At 44.9% G+C, this 16,409-nt stretch overlaps 1 protein-coding gene across 2 annotated transcripts in view; it reads right to left on the minus strand.

Moving 5' to 3' along the window:
* Positions 1-2,111: 2,111 nt before the first annotated feature.
* Ssh2 (slingshot protein phosphatase 2) overlaps positions 2,112-16,409 on the minus strand; it is a 243,541-nt gene continuing 229,243 nt past the window's right edge. For both annotated transcript variants that reach the window (XM_005349503.3, XM_026780288.1), the window contains 2 exons: positions 12,498-13,332; positions 2,112-8,544 (listed from right to left, as the gene is read on the minus strand). In XM_005349503.3, the coding sequence (XP_005349560.1) occupies positions 6,460-8,544; positions 12,498-13,332 (2,920 nt within the window). In that variant the 3' untranslated portion in view covers positions 2,112-6,459. The remainder of the gene's footprint in view (positions 8,545-12,497; positions 13,333-16,409) is intronic.

Here is a 16,409-nt window from a genome sequence, read left to right on the forward strand (position 1 = left end):
CCCATTCTAATAAGTGGAACCGTCTAAGGTTCCACGGAGCACGGCATGAAGCAGGAAAGTTCAGAGACCAGGCAGAAAAAAACAACTAGTCCCAGCATCAGGTTCAAGGGGAAAAGGCTGGCAGATATTTGGCCACATTTTAGAGGTCAGAGGGACCAACTCTGAAGATGAGGGCCTTTGTTTGAGCCGGTTCCTCTATTCTAGGACAGAATTCCCTCACTCCCAAGACCTAGGTCTGAAGAACTTACTGTTCAAGGTCAAGGAGATAAAATACAGCCTGTGAAGAGCAGCCAGTTCCTGGAGTTGCTGTTTACCCAATGCCTGCCTGTGGTTTCATTTCTTCCCTCCCAGGGCAGTATGGGGGTCACTTCCAGGCTGCACATAGAATCGGTCTTCTGCATGGCAGGGAAGAGAGGAAAGAGAGGAAAGGGAAGGGGGGGAGAGAGGAGAGAGGAGGAGAGATAGGAGAGAGGAGAGGGAAGAGGGAAGAGAGGGGAGAGAGGAGAGAGGGGAGAGAGAGTGTGAGGGTGCCTACTGGTGGCTTTTGTTTTTCAGGAGAGGTCTAGGTGTTCAGTGGCTTGTAGAGAAACAGAACCAGAAATTGTTGGTGCTACAGAAATGATTGATGGCTTCTATGTGTGTTTGTGTAGCCAAGAGGATGGATAGAGTCTTTTACCTTAAGATTCCAGGTACATGGTTAGGCAGACTAGACTCAAATGACTAGTTGCTTCTTTATGATACTAATAACTCACGTTGTTCTGGGAGAACTACACTTATTAACATTCTGGTAATCCAAGTTTGGCTCCCAGAACCCACACAGCAGCTCACAGCCATGTATAACTTCAGGTTTTGGGGATCCAACACCTTCTTCTTGCTTCCACAGGTACCAGACACACATTTGTTGCACCAACATAAATGCAGGCAAAACATCCACACATATAAAGCTAAAAACAAAAGAGCAGTCAGGGGAAGAAGCCACCTGGGCTTGGTACTCCACAGAGCTGTCAGTGGGCTCTGAGCTGCAATCCATGAGGCCAACAGGGATTTCATTTCATGATCTCATTTCCTGAAAGAGACCTAACAACAGAGACATGATTTGGTCCATCTGCTTTGGCTACAAAGCCAAGACAACATATTTTGGTTAGTCAGAAGCCCGAGCACTCCTGGAATGTTTTGAGAAGTGACCGTACCTTCACCGTCATGGACACCCTCTAGAGAACAGTGGTGTGTCACGCTCCTGACTTGCCTGATTCAGAAAGAGGTAGGTTGGAGTTTTCTTTGGAAACATAAACAAGTTTGGTTGGCAGTTGGGCAAGTAATAGCCGAGCTTTCCCTGGACAGCAGCGCTGTACCTATCATCTCATCATGTGTTTGTTGAGAGGGCAGAAGTGGGGACCTAGCCAGATGTACCCATTGGCTCTGTCTCTCTTGCACCATTGATGTATACTAAAAATTTATTTTTGATTATGTGTATGTGGGGGGTACACATAAGCATGGGTGTCTGTGGAGGAGAGTGGCTTTAGATCCCTTGAAGCTGGATTTGTGAGCTGTTTTATGTGGGTGCTGAAAACTGAACTCAGGGCCTCTGGAAGAGCCCTTCCACCATCTCTGCAGCCCAGTGTGGATTTCACCGTGGTGGAAACTTGTTCTGCATTGATGTCCGGTGAGGTCACTCACCCGGCAAATCCGGTCCCTGCTAAGGCAGGGCACTGCAGATGTCCCACACCGGTCACCCTGCACCACAGATGGGGGAAGAATTTTGCTTATTCATTCTAGCACTCAGGTGACTGCTTTGGTGAGCACCTCTCTGACTGGCCAAGTCCTCAGCCTGGCACCACACTGGAGCCTCCTTGGCTGCAATTTCTGGTAGCCCTGCTTCCTAATCAGTCTTTTGTGTAAGGTAAGTTATATACATGCACACACACACACACACACACACACACACACACACACACAAATACACATGTATATTTATCCCTACTCTATACAGAGTTCTTCAATGCATGCCTGACTGAACCGTGAGTGCTATTTTGTTTGTGTCAGTGCTTTCTTCTAACCTCTCCACCTTTCCCTCCTCCTTTGTTGCATCTGAAGTACACATTTTGTCTTCAAAATAAAAATTTATTCAATCTGTAACAAGAACATTGAATTTGCACATCTGCGCACAAGTTCACATTTAAAAACGGCGGAGCACATCAGTAATAATAAAAACAGCTATGATACAAGTGGGACATCCCAACCACCAGGAAGATTAAGGAAGGAGATGAGACCACTCTTTATATTCTGCTTTAAATGCCTCAAAAAGGTCCCAGAGATTCCAGGGAGCACCTGCTTTTATTTAATAAAATGAGAGCATAGAAGTTTGGGGGTAGCCTGGGCAAAGGTAACAGTCAGTGCGAGTCTTTTGGACTTGTTTGTGTTTTGAACAAGTCTTACAAAAAAGTCTGAAAAAAAGGCGGGGGGAGGTGGGGAAGGCACCTTTAGCTATGCCAAACAAATCACAATCAAATAAAACATAAAACCAAACAATTCCCAATAGGTGTACTGACTAGGAAACATTACGTCAGTTCCTCAGTTTTCCATTTGGGGCATCGGCTCTCTGTGGGCAGGGCATTGCCACTAGCATCACTGTGAAGACAGATTGGTGGCACCAACCATATACCTCTTGGTGGTAGGGGAAGGGGCTCTTCAAGCTAAGGGGCGATTCCAGTTTAGATCCCCCATCCTGGATCTCTGGGACACCGAGATGAGGCAGGTTCTCTTCATAGCAGAAGCCAGGCCTAGTTCCCTCCGCTTCAGGCTGGAGTACAGAAGCACCGTGCAGTAGCTCTCCATGGCATCATCAAGAAATCCCAACGCCCGGGGAGAAGGAGTGTGCAGCTTCCTGCTTTGGTGGAAGGCCTCTTCCTAACATGGGTGCCAGATGAGTTGAGGCAACACACACACTTATGTCCAATACATGCTTTATCTTTTTAGTTTGGAAGGGATAACAATGTCCATGATGTTTTAAGTTGGATTGGTGCTGAAACAATGAAAATGTCACCTTGTCTACCACTGAAAATTGAAAATGAAACCACCACACTAGCCATTCACCATCACGACCATCACTATGGAGACACACCAGTACTGAGGAAAAAAAGACTGCTGGATGCAGTGCCGGACACAGACGGAGATCAGCCACATCTGACCCATGTATCCACAGGGGCTGACGATAATATGGCATTTCTCTGGGGAAGGACTCACAGGACAGCCATGGCTTCAGTGCCTGAGTGGCCACCAAGATGATGCATATTTTAATACTTACAAAGTAAACAAAGTATCCACAAATAGTTTGAAAAAGCCCCCAAAATGGCTTTTCTTTAAAATGCCCTTAAAACTTTTTGCATAATGCTTTCTTAGAACAAAAAACCCAACTCCCACAGAACATCTTTACTAAGTGAAACCCTCGGGTGAAGACTCTTGTGAGCTGTGGTGCCAGAGGCTTCTGAGATGAGGCATCTGGGCTCAGGAGCAGGAGGCCTTAGAGCCTGGGATGTATTCCCAGGCTGTCCCTGGAGCTCTTGCTAGTTCTCAAATGAGAAAGAAGAGAAGAGTGGCAGAGACAAAGGCACAGAACAGGAAAACACGTAAGATCCCGAAGAGGTGGCATGCAGGAGGAAATGTGTTAAAAACAGCAAGAGGAAACCAAATGGGATGTGAGTGCTCCCTACTGTGCTGGGTCTCTCCCACTCCCAGTCCAATCCCAGGCACCGACGTGTCAGCCCAGCCTGGTGAGGTGCTCATGTGTGTGCTCACGCTCTTCCAGGACCACCGAGGACTGCAGTAAAGATAGAGAGGCATTTGAGCAGGAGCTGAAGTACTAGCTAAGAGGTCAAAGCCTTTCCTGCTCAGCTGTTCATCAGTCAGGTCTGGGCTTCCAATAAACAGAAAAGGCAAACAGGTAATCAAATTATCAAAAGTTGAAGTTAAAAAAAGTCCTCAACAGCTTATTATGTACCTGCCTTAGCCATGAACATGACTTAAAAACACCCAAATGTGGGGGTTTGGGAGGGCTGGCAAGACCCTTTGGCATAGCTGACTTATAGACCCTGTGTGAGATATCTGGGCAGGTGAGTGAAATGGTAAGAAATGTCATTAAGGAAGACAACACAAGATGGTTTCTCCCATCCTTTGAAAAAGAAACAGGTATCCCCTCCCCCCACAGCCACCCCAAGCATCAGAGGGTTTTCTCTTAGTCTCTGCTATGAGAAATGCTTTCTATATTGGCGAATGAGAGAACAGTGGCCATTGTTGATAATGTGTGGCATATAGATGTCACTTTTTTGAGACAGGGTCTCACTCTGTAGCTTAAGCTGGCCTCCAACTCACAGAGATTCTCCTGCCTCAGTCTCTCAAGTGCTGAGGTTAACGATGTGCACCACTATACCCAGCTCTCATTACTTTTGGTGACGCCACCACCCCCCACCTCCACACAAACACTCCTCACTCTGCCATAACCTCCTGTCCTCCCGTCATATTGGTGGATGGGGCTCTTTAGCACATGAGCCCTGCGATCCACCATCTTGCCTCCCAAGCCACCCTCACGCTGGTATCTACCATGTAGTGAGACAACACATAAACACCCACGGCTCACAAAGCTGAGATTTAAAGGAACCCAAGACAGCACAGGTATACGCAATTTCAACACCATACGTTTTCAGCAGCAGGCCTCTAACTGCCTCCTGGCAGTGACATTATACCCAACCATGGCTTTAGCATGGCAACTGGATCTACAACTCTGGACAACTTGAAAATGGCCCCAGTTTCCTTCTGATGAGCTGTGGTGGGTTACTGGGTTTTTTCATTTCAGGCTGGACATTTTTTTTTGTAGGACTCAGAGGCTTATTTACAGCAGGCCCTCCAGTGTGAAGATCAGCACATTAGCAACAAAGCAATGGTGTCCTAAATGGAAGCTGCACCCTTGGCTGAGCTGCCCCCAAGCATCAGCCCTACTAAGAGGCTACTTTGAGCAATGCACATATTGCCTGGCTGTGCAAACAATGTTCCTGAACTTTAGCATTCAGGGTACTCTAATGGGGGGCTGTAGGGGTTTCTGAAGAGGAAGTGCATAATTTGGCAGGAGCTGGCAATTAGAAGTTTCTACTTAAAACAATCAAAGTCACCATCAATATACTCCCAATAACTGTCTGCTCACTTCTGGTGTCTCTCTGTTTCCAGTTGCAACTCTACTCCTTAAAAAGAATAAATCAGAAAAGATCCCACAATATTAACAATAAAACATTAAAAAAGTGACATTATGTACATAAATACTGTGTATGAACTATAGAAAAAAGACAAATCTTCCAGGAAAATGAGTTAAAAAAACCAACTTATGTCAAGTGTTAACAGGGATAACATAGAAAACTGTGTTCGATAGGTTCTGGGTATGTAATGTAACAATTAAAATATAATCTGTGAAATTAAGAAAGAGGCAGATAGGGAAAACAGCAAGAGAGAAGAAAGTGAATTGGAAAGCTATGGCCATTAAACTCTGAAGGCCCACAGAATATTCAAGTAATGGAAGGGTTAAACCCCACGTATGTATTCATTTTACAAACACACTGACTTTGCTGTTTTTCAAACCTGTTTCCAGGTCTTTAGTTTGGAGGCTGTGGCAGAGCCCGTCACCTCGTAGAGGGGCCAGGCCCCACCTGTGTGGATTCCACTAACCTAGAAGTCACTCAGTGGCTGCTTTTCCACCTTTGCTTCAACCTTCTCTCTTAATGTGTCTCTCTACAGATGACCTTGAGTTTTGCTTAGGGTCCCCTTAGATTTTCAGATTGTTTTCTTGGGGAAAATTATTTACTTTGTAAAATTCTATCACCAGGCCACTCGTTAATCCCTTTATCGCAATGATTGATATACTTTGGGATACCAGGAGAAATGGAGTCTCAACTGCCTCTTAGAGCACAGCAGAACCTGCAACTTCATGAACTCCAAAGGAAGCAGCGACTTCCCTCCGCCCTCAGTGGGCAGGCTGTCTCAGGCCTGGTGAGCCATCTCCACTTCTGAGCCTCAGTGCTACCTACCCTGTTTCTTTCCCTCAGCCAAGCAGGCAGGTCTTTCTCAGAGGGCAAAATAAGGAGACAGGTGGCAGTTGATTGAAAAACAGCAATTTGCCTTTGATAAAGGTGCTCTTTGAAAAAAATTTTTTGAGGTTTGAATTTTTTTAAAAATAAAAAAATGCTAAAATGATCTTGCCATTCAAATCAGTACACACTCATGTGTGCACAAACACACATGCACGCACGTACACACGCACGCACGCACGCACACACACACACACATACACATGAAAAACCCAAACCCTGCATGAGCCAGGAGCAGTAAAATGACCAAAATATTATAAAATTAACCAATAAAGTGCATGTTCCTTCCATATCCCACCGCCCTTTACAAACGCCGTGTGCAGGCTCAGGATCACATGGTGTTATAGAAGGGGTTGGTTGTCCGTTTTTTATCATTTGCTCTTTTCAGTCTCCTAAGGGGGTGAGTTCTGCCATGTTGTTGGCGGGGTGCCACAGCCAGCCCTGGAGCGGGGCCTGTACACTGCAGGCCCTGTGTCTGTAGCAAAGGAAGGCCTACTTCAGAACTAGTCAATTCTGGTCTTGCCTTGGGGAGCAAACACTGCTGGTTGTACCCAAATTCTTTGGCATACTGCACAAGAGGCCTCTCCACTGGCTTGCTCTGTGCAATACACTCTGTTGTTTTGAGCTGCTCTACAAAATACTTGGTGGGCTGTGGGTTCTGGTGGGCACCTGGGCTTTCTAAGGGCTCCTGGGCCATCAAGGCATGCATGCCCGAGTCTGTTCTGATGAAGGGCTGAAGCAATTTGAGATGAGGGGGTTCCGAGGAGACAAGCTCTCTCTCTGCTAAGTAGTCTTTACAAAGGTCCAGGTAACCCAACTTGGCAAGAGAAGCCGAGTGCCTCATTTGTGATGTTTTGGTGAGCCCTGCCTGGAAGGTCACTCGAGTCTCAATTTCTTTAGCGCGCTCCTTCACCACGCCAGGGCTGTGGCTGAGATTTCTTATATTTTCACTATTAGTGCTGTGTGGGATTCTACAGGCTTCAGGTGACGGGTCCAGTTTTCTCTGTAACACCCCAGCACTGTCACCAAGTTTGTTAATTAAATTTAGGTCTTCATTACTTAACTGAGATAACTTGTGTGCCACTCCACCGCCACCTGAAAGGAAGCCCTCCTGGCTGTCTTCCCGGCTGACCTGCTCTGTAGATGGCTCGCTGTCTGTGGTGCTGCTCTGCTCTGTGCAGCCTTCCAGGTGAACCACAGACTGGGGATGCAGGTAATCCAAGTTGATGGATGCTATGTGGGTACTGCCACTCATCAAAGGTGCTGCTTTCTCGAAGGGTGCTGAAGGGCCATTTCCCTTGTCTTCAGGGCTACTTAGCATGGGGGTTGGGTCAGTGAGCCTCTCATACTCAGAGGAAGAGTGAGGCAGAGGTAGCACTTGGGGATGCAGAGGAACCTGGCTGGGGTCCAGAGTCCTGTTCAGGTTTTCATCCAGTGCACAAAACATAGTGACAGATCTCTCCATCTTCACCTTCCTCAGTCCTGGTTTTTCACCCTCTTTGCTGGGTGCTGCTTCACCTCCTGGCTCAGTGTGATCAAGTGTTGTAACTGTTTGTGTGTACTCAATAATTTCTATTCTCTTGGGAAGGGGAAGAGGTATAGCCTGTGTCTCACATTCCTGGTTTGGAATCACAGCTCTCTGTTTCTTCAAGTCTCCTTCCTGCTTCTTAGTTCCAGTATCCAACCCTAGGTAGTTCTGAGGTGTTTGCAAGGAATGACTCTCCCGCTCGGGGGCTGGAGCAGTGGCATTATGTTCACAGTGGGACAGTGGTCCAGCTTCAGACCCACTGCATTTTCCTTTCCCCTTGCTCATCTCTGCTTCTCTGGGGGGAAACGAATGTTCTGGAGTGGTTTCATCACTTTTCCATTTTGGCATAAGGTCTGCCACAGAAGAATCATTCTTAGAGTTTTTGCGATTGGATAATGTGGCACCTGCAGAGGCAGTACCATGGTGCTCCTGCTCCTGTCGCAGGCGCTCTTCAAACTCCAGGGTGGCTCGCTTCACAGACCCAGGGCACCACTTGGCACCAGGGTGCATCCCTGGAACCCAGTCATGTTCTTCCTCAACTGGTTCCTCTTCTTCCAAGTCTACTGTGGATGGGTGTGCGGTTAGACAGCCTTCTGGGTTGTACTTCCCTGAATCTTCGGCTAGTTCAGGCTGGACTGTGTAGAAACTCTCGTCCTGCTCCAAATGCCCAGGTTTGTTCTCAGGGGCATGTGCTCTTTCCAGGGGCAGCTCATGGACGGTGTTCTTCTTTGGTGTATGGCATGGGTTAGAGAGCATATCTCCTTTTAACTGAACCTGCCCAGCGCCTTGACTAATGGATTCAATTTCAGTGACAATTTCTTTGACTGAAATTGCATTTTCTGAGTGAGACTGCATGATGATGTCTGGGCTGACAAGTTCTGAGACTGCCTAAGAAGAGAAAATAGTAAGATGATTATGGCAAATTGTGGCTAATACTTCATTTAGTAATCCTCTGACCCAAGAGAACCTGTCTATCTCTGAGGACATAAGTTATGGGTCCCAGGGGCATAGATTCACTGTTTTCAGACCATGGAAACAAACAAGGAGTCATCATTAAAGGCTAGAGAGAGGAAACTCATTCTAAGGTATAACACTGTCTACTAAATTTTGTTCTGTTTACTCAAGCAACATCTTGATCCAGGACCTTGTTTTAAAATGTTCAAATAGTCATGGGAGCTTTTGTAATCCATATTTTCATAGTCCCGTGAGCCTCTAGAACTTAGACTACAAAGAGGTAAACGAAACCTTTCCTAGTTGGCTTATTAACTTCTTTGGTTTTCTTTTTAAACATTTACTTAATTTTGTGTGCATTGGTATTTTTGTCTGTATGTATGCCTATGAAGGTGCCAAATCCCTCGGAACTGGAGTTACAGACAGTCGTGAGCTGCCACGTGGGTGCTGGGAATTAAACCCGGGTCCAATAGAAGAGCAGCCAGTGCTCTTTACCACTGAGCCATGTCTCCAGCCCTTTGGTTTATTAACTTCTAATGTGAAAGGAACTTATTCAGGTGATGACTACAGTTCTTTCAAATGCTTGGTAGCCACCTTCAGTATGCCCAGTGTAGATGGGGCAAGACGGCTGTGGCTGTCACCTGATGTCTGACGTGGAAGATTTCTGCTGTTTTCTCTCACTAATTCTTACCACATCACTGTTCCTCCTGGCTGTGAGAATCTGCTTTATGTCTGACCTCACAGTCTCTTCTAAATTTCTGTTTTTTTTTTTTAAGATTTTTTGTTTTTTGTTTTTAGAGACAGGCTTTCTCTGTGTAGCCCTGGCTGTGCTAGAACTTACTCTGTAGACCAGGCTGGTCTAGAACTCAGAGATCTGCCTGCTCTATCTCCCTAGTGCTGGGATTAAAGGCACTAGTGCACCACCACTGGCTTCTTTTAAGATTTTTTTTTTAAATATTTTATTTTTAAGTTTTATTTGTTCTATGTGTAGGATGTTCTATTTGCATGTACACCTGCAGGCCAGAAGAGGGCACCAGGTCCCATTATAGATGGCTGTGAGTCACTATGTAGTTGCTGGGAATTGAACTCAGGACCTCTGGAAGAGCAGCAGCCGGTGCTCTTAACAGCCCCTTTTAAGATTTTTAAGTCTTCTGTGTAGTATATGACTGTTTTTCCTGCATACATGTGTACCATATGCATATCTAGTGTTTATAAAGGTCAGAAGAGGGTATCAGGTCCCCTGAAAATCGAATGGTGAATTGCTGTGTGCCACCACATGGATGCTAGGAATCGAACCCAGGACTTCTTCACGAACAATCGCTCTAAACGGAGAAGTCATCTCTCCAGTCCTGTTCCAGACAGAACTCTCTACATAGACCAGGCCTTGGACTCTAAGGTCTGCCTGTTTCTGCCTCTTCAGTACTGAGATTAAAAGCATGTACCTGGCAACAATCCTTAAATTTCATGTGGCTCCTTCTGGGAACAGTACCCTTGGCTTGTCAGCCATGTCTCCCAGCAACCTTCGAAACCTTACTCTCAGGTATTTCCTTCCTTTACAAGGTAACAATTCCTGTGGGTTTAGAACAGACACCCCAAACCCAGAAAAAAAATCAGGTTCAACTGCAAAAATATTAAGTTCAAAAACTAGAAATGGCCCTCCTTAAAGTCAGAGCATTACCACTGTCAGCCTGTTTTGCTGACATTTTATGTAAGACTCCAAAATACACCATTTCCTCCGGAATTGTGCTGGTCTTTCTCCTTTAAAAGCATCTCAGCTGGCATAAATAACAAGGTCAGTCTTGCCTTTGGAGGAAATCTGCCAGGACATCAAGTAGAGGTGATCTTGGCAGACCTGGTAAGCCTGGTATGTGCACGGGCCATGGAAGGAGGACTCATATGACCAAGGACTCAGTTGGGAGGCTATTTCTGTCAGTGCTACTAAACTGACTGGTCCATAAAGAGAGCTTACACATTCTGACTTCCCATAGAAACACAATAAAGGCAGAAGACAGAAGTAGAGGCAGGAGTTGTTTTGGGTAATTGAGGAGAAGAAATAAAAGATGAAATATGGCAGAAATCATGAGATCTCAAGTATCTCACTAGGGCTGTTAGTACCAACCTCAGTTGGTAAAACACTTGCCTGGTATGCACAGGGCCCTGTGGTTAATCCCCAGTACTGCAAAATAAATACATCACAAAAATACAATCAAGTCCATTAAGATTATCAGGGGACATTTTGTATGTTAATCTAAGACTTTGTCTCAAACAGACAAAACAAAACAAAGCAACCTTTTTGATTATCTATGGTATTTCCTCCTACTTCTGAGATGGTTCACAAGAAATCATATATTGCCAGGTACAGTGGTGCATTGCTTTTAATCCCAGCATTTGAGAGGCAGAGGCAGGTTGATATCTGAGTTCGAGGTCAGCCTGGTCTACAGAGTGAGTTCTAAGGAAAGACAAGAGAAATGCTGCCTTGAAAAACAAAACAAAACAAATCATATGCCACTTAGGAATCTTAGGATACTGTCTGCTCCCAAACCATCTCTTGGTTCTTGAGTACCAAAGGACTGGAGATGAAGTCACAAATGTTATTAGAAGCATCACTCAACTCAGCATGGCATCTCCAGCAACTATCTGCATGTGTCTAGCTCGCAAACCTTCTGGGATGAAATGTTTCTCAAATATATCATTTTCTCAGGGGTAGGTCTCACTCAGGCAGCACTGTGACATTTCATCATTACTGAGATTTGATCTGAGCCCCAGGTATCCCTTTGCTTAGTCAGGACATTTGTTTTGGCTAAGTCTCCCCTTTTTCATCCCCTTTCAGAAATGCTCCAACAGGGATAGAGAGATGGCTCAGCAGTTAAGGGCACTTGTTGCTTTTGGAGAAGACCTGGGTTTGATTCCCAGCACCCACACAGTGGCTCACAACCATCTGTAACTCCAGTTCTAGGGAAGCTGAAGCCCTCTTCCGACTTCTGTAGGCATGTGGTACACACATATACATGCAGGCAAAATATTTATGATGTGGGAGTCTTCTGTTTTGTGTTGATTTCATTGGTTAAATAAAGAAACTGCCTTGGCCCTTTAATAGGACAGAAAATTAGGTAGGCGGAGTAAACAGAACAGAATGCTGGGAGGAAGAAGCCGAGTCAGGCAGTCGCCATGATTCTCCCACTCCAGACAGATGCAGGTTAAGATCTTTCCTGGCAAACCACCTTGTGGTGTTACACAGATTATTAGAAATGGGTTAATCAAGATGTGAGAATTAGCCAATAAGAGGCTGGAACTAATGGGCCAGGCAGTGTTTAAAAGAATACAGTTTCTGTGTAATTATTTCGGGGCATAAGCTAGCCGTCCGGGAGCTAGGGCAGCAGGAACACAGACCGCCCCTCCTACTACATATTTATATACATAAAATAAATAAATCTAAAATGACACCAAAGCCTGAAAATATAAAATCCTTAAAAAGAACATGCTACATTTTAAAGGAAGCTCTCAGCCCAACTGTCCCACTATCTACTGGAGAAATTTTTACTAACATCAATATGAGCCAAGGCACTGAAGAAATGGCTCAGTGGTTAAGAGCATGTGCAGGGAATGATGGCTAAGTTCCTGGCACCTGTGGTAGGTAGCTCACAACCCCAGGGGTAGCTCAAGCTCCAGGGGGAATCTGATCACTCTGACCCCTTGGGTACCTCCACTCATATGAATATGCCAACATGCATACATATAATAATAAAAAATATTAGGGCCAGCAGTAAAGCTCAGTGGTACAGTGCTGGCTTAGCAAGAATGAGTCGGACCCCTCCAAAGAAGTGAACAGAGCAGTCTCCAGTGGTTTTTTTGGTGAGAATTTCATTAAACAGACTATGAGGTAGCTTTACCTTTGACTGGTCCTCATCCACTGAAGAGTCTTCAGATGCATGGGGAGTGTTACTCAAAGAGCTGCTTCTCTGGCCATCAGCTGCCATTTCCGAAGGTGCCACGTCTATCACTGACAGGCGACAACCCTCACTCCTTCCTCCACCTAGTTCTTCTGTCCTTGAGTGGGACAAAGATCGAGACCGGGTTTCTTGAGAAAGCTCTACAAATTTCTCTAGGGCACTAAAAAAATCAATACGATCTGTACTAAAATCAGAGATGGCAGCTTGGCAACTGGGTTGGGGGCTTGGCGACTCCAGATCAGGAGACATGGGGACGTCTTTCAGTCGAGATGTCAACTCTTCCATTGGCAGTAAGTGGACATTCATGTCTGCTTTTAGTGCATCTGTCTCTAGATCTTCCACTGCTAAGTCTGGGAACTTGTTGGCCATTTCTGAGGCCTGTCCAGGTTGGATTAAGGCTTTAGACGCAGGGCAGTTGTCAAGAGGGAATTTTGATTCACTGAGACAACACCCTGACGAGCATCCATTGATGTCATTTAAGTTTAGTTCATCTTCAATCTGTCCGGTATGAAATTCCTGTGAAGAAAACCCCAAGCAGATGACTCTTTCTTTGGTATGAAGCCCTTTCTGATTTGCATCTTGTGGAACCACATGCTCTACAAAGACGGGAGGCACGGCTGCGAGGTTCTCCACAGTCTTCACCTCAGCGATCTGGTCTGCTGAAGTGGTCATCTCCTTCTTGTTGAGCTCAAGCCCAGGCTTGCAGATGGGTTCGTGGTGGTCTGAGAGGTCACTGTCTGAGTGAGATCTCCAGAGTTTGTTATGCCGCTGCTTGCTGTGGAGGACACATATGGGAAACACCTTACTTTGGTTGGTGAAAAAAGTGAACATCCTTCTAGAAAACCACATCCAGAGAAACCTCAATCACCTGCAAAATGCCTTCTTACTATTCTATGGACCAAGACAATAAACACTTCAAAATGTACATAACTTAATAGAATCAAAACAACAATAAGTTGCTGAGATCTGACTTTTTTTTTTTAATTGTTGTCCTTTTGAGACAGAGTCTCACTACATAGCCCTGGCTGACTTGGAACTCCTATATAGCTCATAGAGATCCCCTTGCTTATGCCTTGGAGTGTTGAGGTCTTTTTTTTTTTTTTTTTAAATCAGATTAATGGGAGCCAAAATTGTTAACCGTCATTGTTGATAAGTTCTTTCATGGTATTGGTAGGAGTGTGAATTATAGACATTATTAGTATTATTATTATTTTCAGTCAGACCATGGCATACAAGTGAAGGTCAGAGGACAACTTGGGATCGCTGATTCCTCCTTCCACCACCTGGGTCCTGGGGATTGAACTTGAGTTAGCAGGCTTAGTACCAAACACTTTTCCCGATGGGCCCTTTTCTTGGCCCTGCAGACTTTAAAAGTCGTGTGTGGCAACAGCTGTCCAGATTTAACCCTTCAATAATCAGTTCTTCCCGCCAGATGTTTCCTTGGAGAAATACTTTAAGGACGTACATTTATACGTATGGATATTTACTACAGCACTGTCTGTGGTACTGAAAAATGAGACAACAAAAAGAAAAGTAGATTTATTTAAATATAAGGCCAGGGCTGGGGAAATGGTTCAGCTGGTAAAGTGCTTGCCATACAAGCTGAACTGGCAAGCTCCAGGGTCAGTGAGAGACCATGTCTCAGCAGGGTGAAGAAGTGCCTGAAGAAGACACCCTGCATTGACTTCTGGCCTCTGTATGTACACGAACACACATACCTGCACACACACAAACATACGCACACATATCTGCACACACACAAACACAAGCACACATAAAATAAAAATACAAAAGTCAATTACAGGCTGTATAAGTATATTTTATAGGGCATAAAGTTGTTAAAACTGTCAGACATTGGGGGCTGGAGAGATGGCTTAGTGGTTAGGAGGGCTTTCCACTCTGCCAGAGGACCCAAGTTCTGTTCCCAGCACCCACCATCATGGGTTCACAACTGTCTATAACTCTAGCACCAGGGAAATCAGATACATCTGACCTCTTTGGGAATCTGCTCACATCATATACTCTCACGCAGACACACATGCATATACATAATTAAAAATAATAAAAATGGGGCTAGAGAAATAGCTCAGTAGTTAAGAGTACTGGATTCTCTTCCAGAGGATCTGGGTTTGACTCACAACTGCCTGATAAGAGGATCTGACGTCCCCTTCTGGCACCCACAAGTGCCAAGAATGTACATGTAGGTAAAACACCCATATACATAAAGTAGTAATAAAAATAAAATAATGGGAGCTGGAGAGATGGCTCAGCGGTTAAGGGAACTGACTGCTCTTCTAGAGGACCCGGGTTCAACTCCCAGCACTCATATGGCAGCTCACACCTGTCTGTAACTCCAGGATCCAGCACCCTCACACATTTTTACATATAGGCTAAAACACCAATAAAATAAATATTTAAAAAACATTAGCAAAAAAATAATGTATTTTTGTTACTTTTAATTATGGGTGTGTGTGTGTGGGGGGGGTGTCTGTGACTGTGAGTGCAGGTGCCCACAGGGGTCAGAGACATTGAATCCCTATAACTGAGTTACAGGTTGTTGTGAACTATTTAATATGGGTGCTGGGAACCAAACTCAGGACCTCTGGAAGATCAATAAGCACTCTTAATCACTGAGCCATCTCCCCAGCTCTCCAAATAAAATATATAAAAAACCAATTGTTCGTTAGGCATTTTAGTGGACTGATATCTGAGGTATACTGTTAAGTGAAAAAGTAAGTTTAATATTTAGAATGGTCAGTTTACATGCTAGAGTTAAGAAGTGGAAAAGTCTGGAGGAACGTCATTTGGTATGCGATTCTTTCAAGAAGGGTAGAAACCATTCTAGGAAAGTTATTACTTTCTGCTTCATTATTTGTCTAAATTTTGAATTAAAAATGAGAATGTTGGGTTTGGCTTTAAGAGCTCTTACAGAGAATTGGGGTTCAGTTCCTAGCACCCACATGGTAGTTCCAGGAGATCTGATATCTTCTTCTGGCCTCCAAAGGCACATGGGCACTAGACATGTTTATGGTGCCTAGACATACACGCAAGCAAAACATCATACACAAAAAATAAGACAAAAAAGTCTACTCCCTTCAAGGCTCAGGGATCTACATGGAAAAGGAGAGAGAAAGATTATAAGAGCCAGAGGTGGTGGATGTTGTGAAGGAAACATATTATAGACATACAGGGCTAATACACATATCAACTCACAGAAACCGTGACAGTACATACAAGATCTGCAAAAGTTCAAACCAGATCCAACCTCAGCACAAGGAAGGGGAAGTGGATGCAGAGTCCTACTTCTAACCAAGAAGCTGTTTGTTATTTTTTCTCCCTGCACCAGTAAGTGCTCTTAATCACTGAGACGTCTCTGCAGCCCCAAGGTGATCAATTTTCTTCTTTCTTTTGGTGGGTTGGGTGGTTCTTTCTATGTGGTCCTGGCTGTCTTGGAATTCACTATGTAGTCCAGGTTGGCCTTGGACTCACAGAGATCCACCTGCCTCTGTCTCCTGAGTTCTGGGATTAAAGGTGTGCACCACCATACCTGGCTAAATTATAAAATTAAGGCAGACTAGTAAATCTGGAGAGAATGATCCAGTACAGAATGAAGAGGATGGACATAAAGGTCAGGCCTTTCCCAAAGATCTCAGAAGCTGAGACAACACTTGGAAAAACATGTGGGCCAGAGAGGGCTCTTCACCAACCTCAAAGACCACTACACAGTCATTCTCTGGTGATTCCATGAAGTGAAGTCTGAGGTGGTGATGAGATTCACTTCAAACTACATGCTTATAGGAAGCACGATTCCCAAAGCCCCAGCCAAGATTTCTCGGCTGCTTGTATAGCTGG

The sequence above is a fragment of the Microtus ochrogaster genome, chromosome 7 (assembly GCF_000317375.1).
Source record: "Microtus ochrogaster isolate Prairie Vole_2 chromosome 7, MicOch1.0, whole genome shotgun sequence".
NCBI lineage: Eukaryota > Metazoa > Chordata > Mammalia > Rodentia > Cricetidae > Microtus > Microtus ochrogaster.